This window comes from Oncorhynchus gorbuscha, unplaced genomic scaffold (assembly GCF_021184085.1).
Source record: "Oncorhynchus gorbuscha isolate QuinsamMale2020 ecotype Even-year unplaced genomic scaffold, OgorEven_v1.0 Un_scaffold_606, whole genome shotgun sequence".
NCBI lineage: Eukaryota > Metazoa > Chordata > Actinopteri > Salmoniformes > Salmonidae > Oncorhynchus > Oncorhynchus gorbuscha.
The window spans coordinates 252,278-270,000 of NW_025745733.1; the positions used below are offsets into that span (position 1 = coordinate 252,278).

The 17,723-nt window shown below is 46.1% G+C and overlaps 1 protein-coding gene across 1 annotated transcript in view; it reads right to left on the reverse strand.

The window, feature by feature from the left end:
• Positions 1-9,091: 9,091 nt before the first annotated feature.
• Positions 9,092-17,723, reverse strand: part of LOC124019472 (F-box/LRR-repeat protein 16-like) — a 39,681-nt gene continuing 31,049 nt past the window's right edge. Inside the window, exon 7 of the mRNA XM_046334817.1 lies at positions 9,092-9,269. Within this exon, the coding sequence (XP_046190773.1) occupies positions 9,121-9,269 (149 nt within the window). The 3' untranslated portion in view covers positions 9,092-9,120. The remainder of the gene's footprint in view (positions 9,270-17,723) is intronic.

A 17,723-nucleotide genomic window follows, 5' to 3' on the forward strand; every position in this document is an offset into this window, starting at 1 on the left:
GAGCTAGAATCCCCTAGTGGACCAGCAGCCACAGCTAAGAGCCAGAATCCCCTAGTGGACCAGCAGTTAAGAGCTAGAATCCCCTAGTGGACCAGCAGCCACAGTTAAGAGCTAGAATCCCCTAGTGGACCAGCAGCTAAGAGCTAGAATCCCCTAGTGGACCAGCAGCCACAACTAAGAGCTAGAATCCCCTAGTGGACCAGCAGCCACAGCTAAGAGCTAGAATCCCCTAGTGGACCAGCAGCTAAGAGCTAGAATCCCCTAGTGGACCAGCAGTTAAGAGCTAGAATCCCCTAGTGGACCAGCAGTTAAGAGCTAGAATCCCCTAGTGGACCAGCAGCTAAGAGCTAGAATCCCCTAGTGGACCAGCAGCCACAGCTAAGAGCTAGAATCCCCTAGTGGACCAGCAGGTAAGAGCTAGAATCCCCTAGTGGACCAGCAGCCACAGTTAAGAGCTAGAATCCCCTAGTGGACCAGCAGTTAAGAGCTAGAATCCCCTAGTGGACCAGCAGCTAAGAGCTAGAATCCCCTAGTGGACCAGCAGCCACAGCTAAGAGCTAGAATCCCCTAGTGGACCAGCAGCCACAGCTAAGAGCTAGAATCCCCTAGTGGACCAGCAGCCACAGCTAAGAGCTAGAATCCCCTAGTGGACCAGCAGCTAAGAGCTAGAATCCCCTAGTGGACCAGCAGCCACAGCTAAGAGCTAGAATCCCCTAGTGGACCAGCAGCTAAGAGCAGAATCCCTAGTGGACCAGCAGTTAAGAGCTAGAATCCCCTAGTGGACCAGCAGCCACAGCTAAGAGCTAGAATCCCCTAGTGGACCAGCAGCCACAGCAGCAGAATCCCCTAGTGGACCAGCAGTTAAGAGCTAGAATCCCCTAGTGGACCAGCAGTTAAGAGCTAGAATCCCCTAGTGGACCAGCAGTTAAGAGCTAGAATCACCCAGTGGACCAGCAGCTAAGAGCTAGAATCCCCTAGTGGACCAGCAGTTAAGAGCTAGAATCCCCTAGTGAACCAGCAGCTAAGAGCTAGAATCCCCTAGTGAACCAGCAGCTAAGAGCTAGAATCCCCTAGTGGACCAGCAGTTAAGAGCTAGAATCCCCTAGTGAACCAGCAGCTAAGAGCTAGAATCCCCTAGTGAACCAGCAGCTAAGAGCTAGAATCCCCCAGTGGACCAGCAGCTAAGAGCTAGAATCCCCTAGTGGACCAGCAGTTAAGAGCTAGAATCCCCTAGTGGACCAGCAGTTAAGAGCTAGAATCCCCTAGTGGACCAGCAGTTAAGAGCTAGAATCCCCTAGTGGACCAGCAGTTAAGAGCTAGAATCCCCTAGTGGACCAGCAGCCACAGCTAAGAGCTAGAATCCCCTAGTGGACCAGCAGCTAAGAGCTAGAATCCCCTAGTGGACCAGCAGCCACAGCTAAGAGCTAGAATCCCCTAGTGGACCAGCAGCCACAGCTAAGAGCTAGAATCCCCTAGTGGACCAGCAGCCACAGCTAAGAGCTAGAATCCCCTAGTGGACCAGCAGCCACAGCTAAGAGCTAGAATCCCCTAGTGGACCAACAGCCACAGCTAAGAGCTAGAATCCCCTAGTGGACCAGCAGCCACAGCTAAGAGCTAGAATCCCCTAGTGGACCAGCAGCCACAGCTAAGAGCTAGAATCCCCTAGTGGACCAGCAGCTAAGAGCTAGAATCCCCTAGTGGACCAGCAGCCACAGCTAAGAGCTAGAATCCCCTAGTGGACCAGCAGCTAAGAGCTAGAATCCCCTAGTGGACCAGCAGTTAAGAGCTAGAATCCCCTAGTGGACCAGCAGCCACAGCTAAGAGCTAGAATCCCCTAGTGGACCAACAGTTAAGAGCTAGAATCCCCTAGTGGACCAGCAGTTAAGAGCTAGAATCCCCTAGTGGACCAGCAGCTAAGAGCTAGAATCCCCTAGTGGACCAACAGCTAAGAGCTAGAATCCCCTAGTGGACCAGCAGTTAAGAGCTAGAATCCCCTAGTGGACCAGCAGTTAAGAGCTAGAATCCCCTAGTGGACCAGCAGCCACAGCTAAGAGCTAGAATCCCCTAGTGGACCAGCAGTTAAGAGCTAGAATCCCCTAGTGGACCAGCAGTTAAGAGCTAGAATCCCCTAGTGGACCAGCAGTTAAGAGCTAGAATCCCCTAGTGGACCAGCAGTTAAGAGCTAGAATCCCCTAGTGAACCAGCAGCCACAGCTAAGAGCTAGAATCCCCTAGTGGACCAGCAGCCACAGCTAAGAGCTAGAATCCCCTAGTGGACCAGCAGCCACAGCTAAGAGCTAGAATCCCCTAGTGGACCAGCAGCCACAGCTAAGAGCTAGAATCCCCTAGTGGACCAGCAGCCACAGCTAAGAGCTAGAATCCCCTAGTGGACCAGCAGCAGCTAAGAGCTAGAATCCCTAGTGGACCAGCAGCCACAGCTAAGAGCTAGAATCACCTAGTGGACCAGCAGCCACAGCTAAGAGCTAGAATCCCCTAGTGGACCAGCAGCTAAGAGCTAGAATCCCCTAGTGGACCAGCAGTTAAGAGCTAGAATCCCCTAGTGGACCAGCAGTTAAGAGCTAGAATCCCCTAGTGGACCAGCAGCTAAGAGCTAGAATCCCCTAGTGGACCAGCAGTTAAGAGCTAGAATCCCCTAGTGGACCAGCAGTTAAGAGCTAGAATCCCCTAGTGGACCAGCAGCTAAGAGCTAGAATCCCCTAGTGGACCAGCAGCCACAGCTAAGAGCTAGAATCCCCTAGTGGACCAGCAGCTAAGAGCTAGAATCCCCTAGTGGACCAGCAGCCACAGCTAAGAGCTAGAATCCCCTAGTGGACCAGCAGCTAAGAGCTAGTGGACCAGCAGAATCCCTAGTGGACCAGCAGCCACAGCTAAGAGCTAGAATCCCTAGTGGACCAGCAGTTAAGAGCTAGAATCCCCAGTGGACCAGCAGCTAAGAGCTAGAATCCCCTAGTGGACCAGCAGCCACAGCTAAGAGCTAGAATCCCCTAGTGGACCAGCAGTTAAGAGCTAGAATCCCCTAGTGGACCAGCAGCAGCAGAATCCCCTAGTGGACCAGCAGCTAAGAGCTAGAATCCCTAGTGGACCAGCAGCCACAGCTAAGAGCTAGAATCCCCTAGTGGACCAGCAGCCACAGCTAAGAGCTAGAATCCCCTAGTGGACCAGCAGCCACAGCTAAGAGCTAGAATCCCCTAGTGGACCAGCAGCCACAGTTAAGAGCTAGAATCCCCTAGTGGACCAGCAGTTAAGAGCTAGAATCCCCTAGTGGACCAGCAGCCACAGCTAAGAGCTAGAATCCCCTAGTGGACCAGCAGCCACAGCTAAGAGCTAGAATCCCCTAGTGGACCAGCAGCCACAGCTAAGAGCTAGAATCCCTTAGTGGACCAGCAGTTAAGAGCTAGAATCCCCTAGTGGACCAGCAGTTAAGAGCTAGAATCCCCTAGTGGACCAGCAGCCATAGTTAAGAGCTAGAATCCCCTAGTGGACCAGCAGTTAAGAGCCAGTGGCAGCCATAGTTAAGAGCTAGAATCCCCTAGTGGACCAGCAGTTAACAGCTAGAATCCCCTAGTGGACCAGCAGCCATAGTTAAGAGCTAGAATCCCCTAGTGGACCAACAGCCATAGTTAAGAGCTAGAATCCCCTAGTGGACCAGCAGTTAAGAGCTAGAATCCCCTAGTGGACCAGCAGTTAAGAGCTAGAATCCCCTAGTGGACCAGCAGCCATAGTTAAGAGCTAGAATCCCCTAGTGGACCAGCAGCCATAGTTAAGAGCTAGAATCCCTTAGTGGACCAGCAGTTAAGAGCTAGAATCCCCTAGTGGACCAGCAGTTAAGAGCTAGAATCCCTAGTGGACCAGCAGTAAGAGCTAGAATCCCCTAGTGGACCAGCAGCCACAGCTAAGAGCTAGAATCCCCTAGTGGACCAGCAGCCACAGCTAAGAGCTAGAATCCCCTAGTGGACCAGCAGCCACAGCTAAGAGCTAGAATCCCCTAGTGGACCAGCAGCCACAGCTAAGAGCTAGAATCCCCAGTGGACCAGCAGCCACAGCTAAGAGCTAGAATCCCCTAGTGGACCAGCAGCCACAGCTAAGAGCTAGAATCCCCTAGTGGACCAGCAGCCACAGTTAAGAGCTAGAATCCCCTAGTGGACCAGCAGCCACAGCTAAGAGCTAGAATCCCCTAGTGGACCAGCAGCCACAGTTAAGAGCTAGAATCCCCTAGTGGACCAGCAGCCATAGTTAAGAGCTAGAATCCCCTAGTGGACCAGCAGCCATAGTTAAGAGCTAGAATCCCCTAGTGGACCAGCAGCCACAGCTAAGAGCTAGAATCCCCTAGTGGACCAGCAGCCACAGTTAAGAGCTAGAATCCCCTAGTGGACCAGCAGCCACAGCTAAGAGCTAGAATCCCTCCTATTGGTCAAGTAGTTGACTTGTTTTATATAGGGAATATGTTCTTCAGGTATTGCTCAAAAGCTCCTCTTATTCCTTTACTATTCCTATACATATTCCTTCCTCAAATAGGGCACTTCTTTTGGCTCAAAGTAGTGCACTACAATAGGTAATAGGGAGCCATTTCAGATTTGCCCGTAACCTAAATGAGCCACCCGCTGACCAGTATCATGACACACGACAAACCAACAGGCTCAGCTTTAAATGGGTCTGTTTGGCTGAAAGACTGTCTCAACCAATCACAATCCTCAGTCAATAAATAAATAAATAAATAGATAAATACATTATGTACAGCACGTCATCGAAGGTGAATAAATCAAAGTGGGACCAGTTGATTAAAAGCCTGTAGTGTTTGTGTGAAGCAGGAAACCAGACAGTCAGGAACCCTCAAGCTCACTACATGAATACTTAAGGTTAGAGAGGCAGTGAGGCTTTTCAAGGCAATGTTTCCGGGTTCAGGGAGATCCTGCTCACAGTAAACACTACATACGGTGGCTCAATGGGATAATGCCTTTAAAAGCAGAAATACCTAGAACCTGCTATTGGCTGGGGGGAGGGGGCTGGCCTGTACCTCTACCTGTACCTCTACCTGTACCTCTACCTGTACCTCTATCTGTACCTCTACCTGTACCTCTACCTGTACCTCTACCTGTACCTCTACCTGTACCTCTATCTGTACCTCTACCTGTACCTCTATCCGTACCTCTATCCGTACCTCTATCCGTACCTCTATCTGTACCTCTACCTGTACCTCTACCTGTACCTCTATCTGTACCTCTATCTGTACCTCTATCTGTACCTCTATCTGTACCTCTACCTGTACCTCTATCTGTACCTCTATCTGTACCTCTACCTGTACCTCTTATCTGTACCTCTATCTGTACCTCTACCTGTACCTCTACCTCACCCATATCATCCCTGTCACCTCCACCTGAGAGCCAAGTACAGACTGTTATCTTTAGGACTGGAGCTGAAGGAATGTTACATCTGTCTGCCTGGGGGTCTGTACCTGTGTGTACCTGTGTGTGTCTGTGTGTGTGTGTGTGTGTGTGTGTGTGTGTGTGTGTGTGTGTGTGTGTGTGTGTGTGTGTGTGTGTGTGTGTGTGTGTGTGTGTGTGTGTGTGTGTACCCAAGCCGTACCTAAATATAGCATGAGAAATTTACCCTGTGTGGCGTAAGGAGGTGTCTACGCTGTCAACTGTTACAGTCAACTCAACCTGGACGTCATTATGAATCAACTGTATACAGTCAACTCAACCTGGACGATGAATCCTGTTACAGTCAACTCAAGACTGTTATCTTTAGGACTGGAGCTGAATCAATGTTACAGTCAACTCTGCCTGGGGGTCATTGTGAATCAACTGTTGTCAACTCAACCTGGTGTTCTTATGAATCAACTGTTACAGTCAACTCAACCTGGACGTCATTATGAATCAACTGTTACAGTCAACTCAACCTGGACGTCATTATGAATCAACTGTTACAGTCAACTCAACCTGGACGTCATTATGAATCAACTGTTACAGTCAACTCAACCTGGACGTCATTATGAATCAACTGTTACAGTCAACTCAACCTGGACGTCATTATGAATCAACTGTTACAGTCAACTCAACCTGGACGTCATTATGAATCAACTGTTACAGTCAACTCAACCTGGACGTCCTTATGAATCAACTGTTACAGTCAACTCAACCTGGAAGTCATTATGAATCAACTGTTAGTCAACTCAACCTGGACGTCATTATGAATCAACTGTTACAGTCAACTCAACCTGGACGTCATTATGAATCAACTGTTACAGTCAACTCAACCTGGACGTCCTTATGAATCAACTGTTAGTCAACTCAACCTGGACGTCATTATGAATCAACTGTTACAGTCAACTCAACCTGCACGTCCTTATGAATCAACTGTTAGTCAACTCAACCTGGACGTCATTATGAATCAACTGTTAGTCAACTCAACCTGGACGTCATTATGAATCAACTGTTACAGTCAACTCAACCTGGACGTCATTATGAATCAACTGTTACAGTCAACTCAACCTGGACGTCATTATGAATCAACTGTTACAGTCAACTCAACCTGGACGTCATTATGAATCAACTGTTACAGTCAACTCAACCTGGACGTCCTTATGAATCAACTGTTAGTCAACTCAACCTGGACGTCATTATGAATCAACTGTTAGTCAACTCAACCTGGAAGTCATTATGAATCAACTGTTAGTCAACTCAACCTGGACGTCATTATGAATCAACTGTTACAGTCAACTCAACCTGGACGTCATTATGAATCAACTGTTACAGTCAACTCAACCTGGACGTCATTATGAATCAACTGTTACAGTCAACTCAACCTGGACGTCATTATGAATCAACAGTCAACTCAGAAGGAAGCAACTGTTACAGGACTCCCCGTCATTATGAATCAAATCCTCAGAAGGAAGCAAGCTGAGGACCCCCCCCCTCTCACACACACACACACACACACACACACACACACACACACACACACACACACACACACACACACACAGCAGTAAGGAGAGCTGGTTCACCAGGTGAAGTTTATAATAGAAATGAGATTATTACAAGGACTGCAAAACTTGGCCCTTTTGACAGAGCCGCCATCTTGAATGAGGACCACAAAGCATGCTGGGTAAAGGGCTCAGTCGTAGTAGTGGTCAGGGTAGACGTTGCTCATATTCACAGATCTAGGATCAGCTTGCTCTACCCACATCCTAACCTTAACCATTAGGGGACTCATATTCACAGATCTAGGATCAGCTTGCTCTACCCACATCCTAACCTTGGCCATTAGGAGAAAGTCAAAATATCTGACCCTGTATCAGTTGTTAACCTGGTCTTAAATCTCCAATATAACTGGAGGCCATCGTTCCCTCCCTCACCGTTGTGGAACGTCCTCAGTTTCACACACAGAGTCAGTTTGTATTGAGTTGATTCAGAGACACAACGACCGTGTGTGTGTGTGTGTGTGTGTGTGTGTGTGTGTGTGTGTGTGTGTGTGTGTGTGTGTGTGTGTGTGTGTGTGTGTGTGTGTGTGTGTGTGTGTGTGTGTGTGTGTGTGTGTGTGTGTGTGTATAACTGTAACGGACAGTGTAAACGGAGGTACATAGCATCAAGACGTTGAAGTAAGTCATGATGCCGGGAGGTAAAACCATGGCACAATGGATGTATATAACGGCCCTCCTCTCCCATCTAACCACTGATACTAAACTGACCACAGAATGGAAGGGCAAACAGAATGGTAGGTAAGGCCAAGCTTATAACCAATCAGCATCAGCTAGTGTATGTAAAGTGGAATAGAGTCTCTGTAGTCTCAGTCTGTCCTGACCCTGACCTCTGCAGGGTCTGATCAGGTGACCTCTGGGTAGAATCATCAGGATTGACCCCAGTGTTTCCTGGGTAGTGTAGTTGTTTTTGTCCTGTACTGTAAAGCCTCAGACACGTATCCTCCCTCCACACAGGAATTCATTCTCAGTTGTCCTCAGATTCCCAAAATAATGTTTACAAAAATAAAATAATAGTAGTAGTAATATCAACAACAAAAAGAGAGAGATGAATCGGCATGACAACGAGCAGGTAAAGCGTGCAGCTCTGGCGCGTTATTCCACAGAGGCATTTTTCTTCTTTAGTTCTTTGCTAAGACATGGAGAGGAGAGGGTCTGACGTCGCCCCATTCTCACACAGAGAGACACGGAGATGTCACCGTCTGGTCGTCTGGTGGAGTTCCCTTTTGTGTGTGTGTTTACAGTGTGTGTGTGTGTGTACAGTGTGTGTGTGTGTGTGTGTGTGTGTGTACAGTGTGTGTGTGTGTGTGTGTGTGTGTGTGTGTGTGTGTGTGTGTGTGTGTGTGTGTGTGTGTGTGTGTGTGTGTGTGTGTGTGTGTGTGTGTGTGTGTGTGTGTGTGTGTGTGTGTGTGTGTGTGTGTGTGTGTGTACAGTGTGTGTGTGTGTACAGCGTGTGTGTGTGTACAGTGTGTGTGTGTGTGTGTGTGTACAGTGTGTGTGTGTGTGTGTACAGTGTGTGTGTGTGTGTGTGTGTGTGTGTGTGTGTGTGTGTGTGTGTGTGTGTGTGTGTGTGTGTGTGTGTGTGTGTGTGTGTGTGTACAGTGTGTGTGTGTACAGTGTGTACAGTGTGTGTGTGTGTGTGTGTACAGTGTGTGTGTGTGTACAGTGTGTGTGTGTGTACAGTGTGTGTGTGTGTGTTCAATGATCCTGTGCGTCCCAGACTTATCCCTTTCTCCACTTGGAGTCCATCACAGCCATGTTAAACTGTCCTGTCTGGTCTGTACAGAACATCCCTCTGATCCAATAAACTCACTTTTTTATTTTAAATAGTTTATCCCTCTACAAAAAATCCCTCTTTCCTGTAAACGTTCCCTGGTTGATCCTAGCTGGAGCAGAGATCCTAGCTGGAGCAGAGATCCTAGCTGGAGCAGAGAGGAGCAGAGATCCTGGCTGGAGCAGAGATCGTGGCTGGCTCCATCGACATCGTCATCATTCCTCCTCTGCGTTCGTTGGGCTGAAGTAATGGAGTGGTCAGTAGTTGGGGTCGGGGATTGGTAGGCAGGTCAGTTGGTAGTTGGATAAGGTGGTAGGTTAGAGGGGATGTGATGGTATCCGAGGGGGCTACTCGATGACCATGCAGCGTGTCAGGTGTAGTGAGTAGTACTTGAAGAGTTCGGCTGTGGCTCCAGGACAGTTGGTCAACTCCAACTCCTCTAGATCCTGGATCTGGATCAAACCAGATAGACCTGTAGTGGTTAGGAGTGGACAACCTGGGGGGGGGGGCAGAGAGATAGAGAGAGAGGTGGAGAGAGGAGCATGAGAGAGAGGGAGAAGCAGAGAAAGGGAGGCAGAGAGAAGAGAGAAAGAAAGAGATGGGGAGGGAGGCAGAGAGAGGAGAGAAAGAGAGAGATGTGGAGGGAGGGAGGCAAAGAGAAAGAGAGAGATGGGGAGAGATGGGGAGGGAGGCAGAGAGAGGAGAGAAAGAGAGAGATGGGGAGGGAGGCAGAGAGAGGAGAGCAAAGAGAGAGATGGGGAGGGAGGCAGAGAGAGGAGAGAAAGAGAGAGATGGGGAGGAGGCAGAGAGAAAGAGAGAGATGGGGTGGAGGGAGGCAGAGAGATGGGGAGAGCAAGAGAGAGATGGGGAGGGAGGCAAGAGAGAGATGGGGAGGGAGAGAAAGAGAGAGATGGGGAGGGAGGCAGAGAGAAGAGAGAAAGAGAGAGATGGGGAGGGAGGCACAGAGAGGAGAGCAAGAGAGAGATGGGGAGGGAGGCAGAGAGAGGAGAGAAAGAGAGAGATGGGGAGGGAGGCAGAGAGAGGAGAGCAAGAGAGAGATGGGGAGGGAGGCAGAGAGAGGAGAGAAAGAGAGAGATGGGGAGGGAGGCAGAGAGAGGAGAGCAAGAGAGAGATGGGGAGGGAGGCAGAGAGGCACAGGAGAGAAAGAGAGAGATGGGGAGGGAGGCAGAGAGAGGAGAGAAAGAGAGAGATGGGGAGGGAGGCAGAGAGAGGAGAGAAAGAGAGAGATGGGGAGGGAGGCAGAGAGAGATGGGGAGAGGCAGAAGAGAGAGATGGGGAGGGAGGCAGAGAGAGGAGAGAAAGAGAGAGATGGGGAGGGAGGCAGAGAGAGAGAGAGAAGAGAGAGAGATGGGGAGGGAGGCAGAGAGAGGAGAGAAAGAGAGAGATGGGGAGGGAGGCAGAGAGAAGAGAGAAAGAGAGAGATGGGGAGGGAGGCAGAGAGAGGAGAGAAAGAGAGAGATGGGGAGGGAGGCAGAGAGAGGAGAGAAAGAGAGAGATGGGGAGGGAGGGAGGCAGAGAGAAGAGAGAAAGAGAGAGATGGGGAGGGAGGCAGAGAGAGGAGAGAAAGAGAGAGATGGGGAGGGAGGCAGAGAGAGGAGAGAAAGAGAGAGATGGGGAGGGAGGGAGGCAGAGAGAAGAGAGAAAGAGAACAGAAACCCAAGTCAGACTAATATAGTAGATGGTAAAAGTCTAGAGGACAGAAACCCAAGTCAGACTAATATAGTAGATGGTAAAAGTCTGACTTGGGTTTCTAATATAGTTCATCTTAATTAATTATTTTATTATCTATTATATCATTATATCATTCTATCTATTATATCATTCTAAATATTCTATCTTTTCAATCATTCTATCATTCTATCTATTCTATCATTCAAAATATTTGATCATTCTATCTATTCTATCATTCTAAATATTCTATCATTCTAAATATTATATAATTCTAAACATTCTATCATTCTAAACATTCTATCATTCCATCATTCTAAATATCCTATCATTATATAGCAATCCAAACATTCCATTCAATCTGAATAATGAGTTTTCCTGAGATACCAGAGTTGGTCAGCAGGGGGAGGAGTGGAGCAGAGACAGACAGGACAGAGGAGAAACACAGTCTGAATAATGAGCTTTCCTGAGATACCAGAGTTGGTCAGCAGGGGGAGGAGTGGTGCAGAGACAGACAGGACAGAGGAGAAACACAGGAAGTCCATGCATCTTAATTGTATGTCCTCTCTCCTCTCCTTGTCAAAACCTTTTGGATGAGAAGGTACAGAGGGGATGAACCTTCTCATTGAATGGGTTCTGGAAGGAGGACGCGGGGAAATCAAGGAAATACAATTAAGATTCTCCCCATATGGTTGTGTAACCAATTATCTCTCCTTCCTTAAAAAAAAATGCACTTGTTCACTTCCCTTCACTGATTTGACAGGAAATGACTGGTGTGAGAAACATGGTGGAAACTCCCACTAGCCCAGGTCTCCACCAATCCAATGCTTTCAGATTTGTGGGAAGTAGTAAACGGGTGAACAATCAATCAATTAGGAAACAGCCCCCTCTGTGGATGACTGCTTCTCAATAGTCTACAAAATGCTTCCTCTCCTCACACACACATTGTAATGTACTGGAGCCTGTATTCAGATATGATTCATGTACTGGAGCCTGTAGTCAGAGATGATTCATGTACTGTAGTCAGAGATGATTCATGTACTGTAGTAAGAGATGATTCATTTACTGTAGTCAGAGATGATTCATGTACTGTAGTCAGAGATGATTCATGTACTGTAGTCAGAGATGATTCATGTACTGTAGTCAGAGATGATTAATGTACTGTAGTCAGAGATGATTAATGTACTGTAGTCAGAGATGATTCATGTACTGTAGTCAGAGATGATTCATGTACTGTAGTCAGAGATGATTAATGTACTGTAGCCTGTAGTCAGAGATAATTAATGTACTGTAGTCAGAGATGATTCATGTACTGTAGTCAGAGATGATTAATGTACTGTAGTCAGAGATGATTAATGTACTGTAGTCAGAGATGATTCATGTACTGTAGCCTGTAGTCAGAGATGATTAATGTACCGTAGTCAGAGATTATTAATGTACTGTAGTCAGAGATGATTCATGTACTGTAGCCTGTAGTCAGAGATGATTAATGTACTGTAGTCAGAGATGATTCATGTACTGTACTCAGAGATTATTCATGTACTGTAGCCTGTAGTCAGAGATGATTAATGTACTGTAGCCTGTAGTCAGAGATGATTAATGTACTGTAGCCTGTAGTCAGAGATGATTCATGTACTGTAGTCAGAGATGATTCATGTACTGTAGTCAGAGATGATTCATGTACTGTAGCCTGTAGTCAGAGATGATTCATGTACTGTAGCCTGTAGTCAGAGATGATTCATGTACTGTAGTCAGAGATGATTCATGTACTGTAGTCAGAGATGATTCATGTACTGTAGTCAGAGATGATTCATGTACTGTAGCCTGTAGTCAGAGATGATTCATGTACTGTAGTCAGAGATGATTCATGTACTGTAGTCAGAGATGATTAATGTACTGTAGTCAGAGATGATTAATGTACTGTAGTCAGAGATGATTCATTTACTGTAGACAGAGATGACTAATTTACTGTAGTCAGAGATGATTCATGTACTGTAGTCAGAGTGATTCATGTACTGTAGTCAGAGATGATTCATTTACTGTAGACAGAGATGATTAATTTACTGTAGCCTGTAGTCAGAGATGATTCATGTACTGTAGCCTGTCAGAGATGATTCATTTACTGTAGTCAGAGATGATTCATGTACTGTAGTCAGAGATGATTCATGTACTGTAGTCAGAGATGATTAATGTACTGTAGTCAGAGATGATTAATGTACTGTAGTCAGAGATGATTCATGTACTGTAGTCAGAGATGATTCATGTACTGTAGTCAGAGATGATTCATGTACTGTAGTCAGAGATGATTAATGTACTGTAGCCTGTAGTCAGAGATGATTCATGTACTGTAGCCTGTAGTCAGAGATGATTAATGTACTGTAGTCAGAGATGATTCATGTACTGTAGTCAGAGATGATTCATGTACTGTAGTCAGAGATGATTAATGTACTGTAGCCTGTAGTCAGAGATGATTCATGTACTGTAGTCAGAGATGATTCATGTACTGTAGTCAGAGATGATTAGTGTACTGTAGTCAGAGATTATTCATGTACTGTAGTCAGAGATGATTCATGTACTGTAGTCAGAGATGATTCATGTACTGTAGTCAGAGATGATTCATGTACTGTAGCCTGTAGTCAGAGATGATTCATGTACTGTAGTCAGAGATGATTCATGTACTGTAGTCAGAGATGATTCATGTACTGTAGCCTGTAGTCAGAGATGATTCATGTACTGTAGTCAGAGATGATTCATGTTCTGTAGTCAGAGATGATTCATGTACTGTAGTCAGAGATGATTAATGTACTGTAGTCAGAGATGATTCATTTACTGTAGACAGAGATGATTCATGTACTGTAGTCAGAGATGATTCATGTACTGTAGCCTGTAGTCAGAGATGATTCATGTACTGTAGTCAGAGATGATTCATGTACTGGAGCCTGTAGTCAGAGATGATTAATGTACTGTAGTCAGAGATGATTCATCTACTGTAGTCAGAGATGATTCATGTGCTGTAGCCTGTAGTCAGAGATGATTAATGTACTGTAGTCAGAGATGATTAATGTACTGTAGTCAGAGATGATTAATGTACTGTAGTCAGAGATGATTCATGTACTGTAGTCAGAGATGATTCATGTACTGTAGTCAGAGATGATTAATGTACTGTAGCCTGTAGTCAGAGATGATTCATGTACTGTAGTCAGAGATGATTCATGTACTGTAGTCAGAGATGATTCATGTACTGTAGTCAGAGATGATTAATGTACTGTAGCCTGTAGTCAGAGATGATTCATGTACTGTAGCCTGTAGTCAGAGATGATTAATGTTCTGTAGTCAGAGATGATTCATGTACTGTACTCAGAGATGATTCATGTACTGTAGTCAGAGATGATTCATGTACTGTAGCCTGTAGTCAGAGATGATTCATGTACTGTAGCCTGTAGTCAGAGATGATTCATGTACTGTAGTCAGAGATGATTCATGTACTGTAGACAGAGATGATTCATGTACTGTAGTCAGAGATGATTAATGTACTGTAGTCAGAGATGATTCATGTACTGTAGTCAGAGATGATTCATGTACTGTAGTCAGAGATGATTAATGTACTGTAGTCAGAGATGATTAATGTACTGTAGTCAGAGATCATTCATGTACTGTAGTCAGAGATGATTCATGTACTGTAGTCAGAGATGATTCATGTACTGTAGCCTGTAGTCAGAGATGATTCATGTACTGTAGACAGAGATGATTCATGTACTGTAGTCAGAGATGATTAATGTACTGTAGTCAGAGATGATTCATGTACTGTAGTCAGAGATGATTCATGTACTGTAGTCAGAGATGATTAATGTACTGTAGTCAGAGATGATTAATGTACTGTAGTCAGAGATGATTCATGTGCTGTAGTCAGAGATGATTCATTTACTGTAGACAGAGATGATTAATGTACTGTAGCCTGTAGTCAGAGATGATTAATGTACTGTAGCCTGTAGTCAGAGATGATTAATGTACTGTAGCCTGTAGTCAGAGATGATTAATGTACCGTAGTCAGAGATGATTCATGTACTGTAGTCAGAGATGATTCATGTACTGTAGCCTGTAGTCAGAGATGATTCATGTACTGTAGCCTGTAGTCAGAGATGATTCATGTACTGTAGTCAGAGATGATATACTGAACTCTCTCCTTCTGTAGAATACCATATAGATTAACGCAGCCAGGTAGAGGAAGAGTGTGTGTGTGTGTGCATGCGTAGTGTTTGTGCATGCGTGCGTGTGTGTTGGTTCCTTTGAAGTTTCCTCAGTATGGATGAGAAGGAGGACATGCCAGCTCCTGGATGACCTCTGTCCCTGTTCAGACTATCTGCGTTTAGACTGGAGGGGTTATAGCAGAGAGGAAGAGAGAGGGAACGATTGTGTGGTGGTGATCAAACCAAAGGCCAGTAGTTCCTATGAGGGTTTGGACTGGAGGGGTCATAGCAGATAGGAAGAGAGAGGGAACGACTGTGTGGTGGTGATCAAACCAAAGGCCAGTAGTTCCTATGAGGGTTTGGACTGGAGGGGTCATAGCAGAGAGGAAGAGAGAGGGAACGACTGTGTGGTGGTGATCAAACCAAAGGCCAGTAGTTCCTATGAGGGTTTAGACTGGAGGGGTCATAGCAGAGAGGAAGAGAGAGGGAACGACTGTGTGGTGGTGATCAAACCAAAGGCCAGTAGTTCCTATGAGGGTTTAGACTGGAGGGGTCATAGCAGAGAGGAAGAGAGAGGGAACGACTGTGTGGTGGTGATCAAACCAAAGGCCAGTAGTTCCTATGAGGGTTTAGACTGGAGGGGTCATAGCAGAGAGGAAGAGAGAGGGAACGACTGTGTGGTGGTGATCAAACCAAAGGCCAGTAGTTCCTATGAGGGTTTAGACTGGAGGGGTCATAGCAGAGAGGAAGAGAGAGGGAACGACTGTGTGGTGGTGATCAAACCAAAGGCCAGTAGTTCCTATGAGGGTTTGGACTGGAGGGGTCATAGCAGAGAGGAAGAGAGAGGGAACAGTAGTTCCTATGAGGGTTTAGACTGGAGGGGTCATAGCAGAGAGGAAGAGAGAGGGAACAGTAGTTCCTATGAGGGCCTTCAGAAAGTATTCAGACTCCTTGACCTTTTTCACATTTTGTTACGTTACAGCCTTATTCTAAAATGGATTTGGGAAAAAAACACACAAAAATACAGAAATACCTTCTTTACATAAGCATTCAGACCCTTTGCTATGAGACTTGAAATTAAAACTCAAGTGTATCCTGTTTCCATTGATCATCCTTGAGATGTTTCTACAACTTGATTGGAGTCCACCTGTGGTAAATGCAATTGATTGGACATGATTTGGAAAGGCACACACCTGTCTATATAAGGTCCCACAGTTGACAGTGCATGTCAGAGCAAAAACCAAGCCATGAGGTCGAAGGAATTGTCCGTAGAACTTGAAGACAGGATTGTGTCGAGGCACAGATCTGGGGAAGAGTAAAATAATAAATTCTGCAGCATTAAAGGTCCCCAAGAACATAGTGGCCTCCATCATTCTTAAATGGAAGAAGTTTGGAACCACCAAGACTCTTCCTAGGGCTGGCCACCCGGCCAAACTGAGCCATTGGGGAGAAGGGCCTTGGTCAGGGAGGTGACCAAGAACCCAATGATCACTCTGACAGAGCTCCATAGTTCCTCTGTGGAGATGGGAGAACCTTCCAGAAGGACAACCATCTCTGCAGCACTCCAGGCCTTTATGGTCAGACGGAAGCCACTCCTCAGTAAAAGGCACATGACAGCCAGTTTGTAGTTTGCCAAAAGGCATCTAAAGGACTTTCAGACCATGAGAAACAAGATTCTCTGGTCTGATGAAACTAAGATTGAACTCTTTGGCCTGAATGCCAAGTGTCACATCTGGAGGAGACCTGGCACCATCCCTACAGTGAAGCATGGTGGTGGCAGCATCCTGCTGTAGGAATGTTTTTTACCTGCAGGGACTGGGAGACTAGTCAGGATGGAGGGAAAGATGAACAGAGCAAAGTACAGAGATCCTTGAAGAAAACCTGCTCTATAGCTTCCAACAGGACAATGACCCTAAGCACACAGCAAAGACAACTCGGGAGTGGCTTTGGGACAAGTCTCTCAATGTCCTTGAGTGGCCCAGCCAGAGTCCGGACTTGAACCCGATCTAACATCTCTGGAGAGACCTGAAAAGAGCTGTGCAGCAACACTCCCCATCCAACCTAACAGAGCTTGAGAGAATCTGCAGAGAAGAATGGGAGAAACTCCCCAAATACAGCTGTGCCAAGCTTGTAGCGTCATACCCAAGAAGAATAGAGGCTGTAGTCGCTCCCAAAGGTGCTTCAACAAAGTACTGATTAAAGGGTCTGAATACTTATGGAAATGTGATATTTGCAAAATATTCTAAAAACTATTGTGATGTCTGTATTGTGATTTTTGTTTGTGGGCTATTGTGATGTCATTATGGGGTATTGTGATGTCATTATGGGGTATTGTGATGTCATTATGGGTATTGTGATGTCATTATGGGGTATTGTGATGTCATTATGGGGTATTGTGATGTCATTATGGGGTATTGTGATGTCATTATGGGCTTTTGTGATGTCATTATGGGGTATTGTGATGTCATTTGATGGGGCTATTGTGATGTCATTATAGTGATGTCATTGTGATGTCATTATGTGGTATCGTGTGTAGATTGATGAGGTGGAGGGGAACAACTGTTTAATCCATTTTAGAATAAGGCTGTAACGTAACAATATGTGGAAAAAGTCAAGGGGTCTGAATAGTTTACGAACTGTATATGTAGACCAGGTAAACATGTAGACCAGGTAAACCTGTAGACCAGGTAAACCTGTAGACCAGGTAAACATGCAGACCAGGTAAACCTGTAGACCAGGTAAACCTGTAGACCAGGTAAACATGCAGACCAGGTAAACCTGTAGACCAGGTAAACCTGTAGACCAGGTAAACATGTAGACCAGGTAAACCTGTAGACCAGGTAAACATGCAGACCAGGTAAACCTGTAGACCAGGTAAACCTGTAGACCAGGTAAACCTGTAGACCAGGTAAACATGCAGACCAGGTAAACCTGTAGACCAGGTAAACCTGTAGACCAGGTAAACATGTAGAACAGGTCAACCTGTAGACCAGGTCAACCTGTAGACCAGGTAAACCTGTAGACCAGGTAAACATGCAGACCAGGTAAACCTGTAGACCAGGTAAACCTGTAGA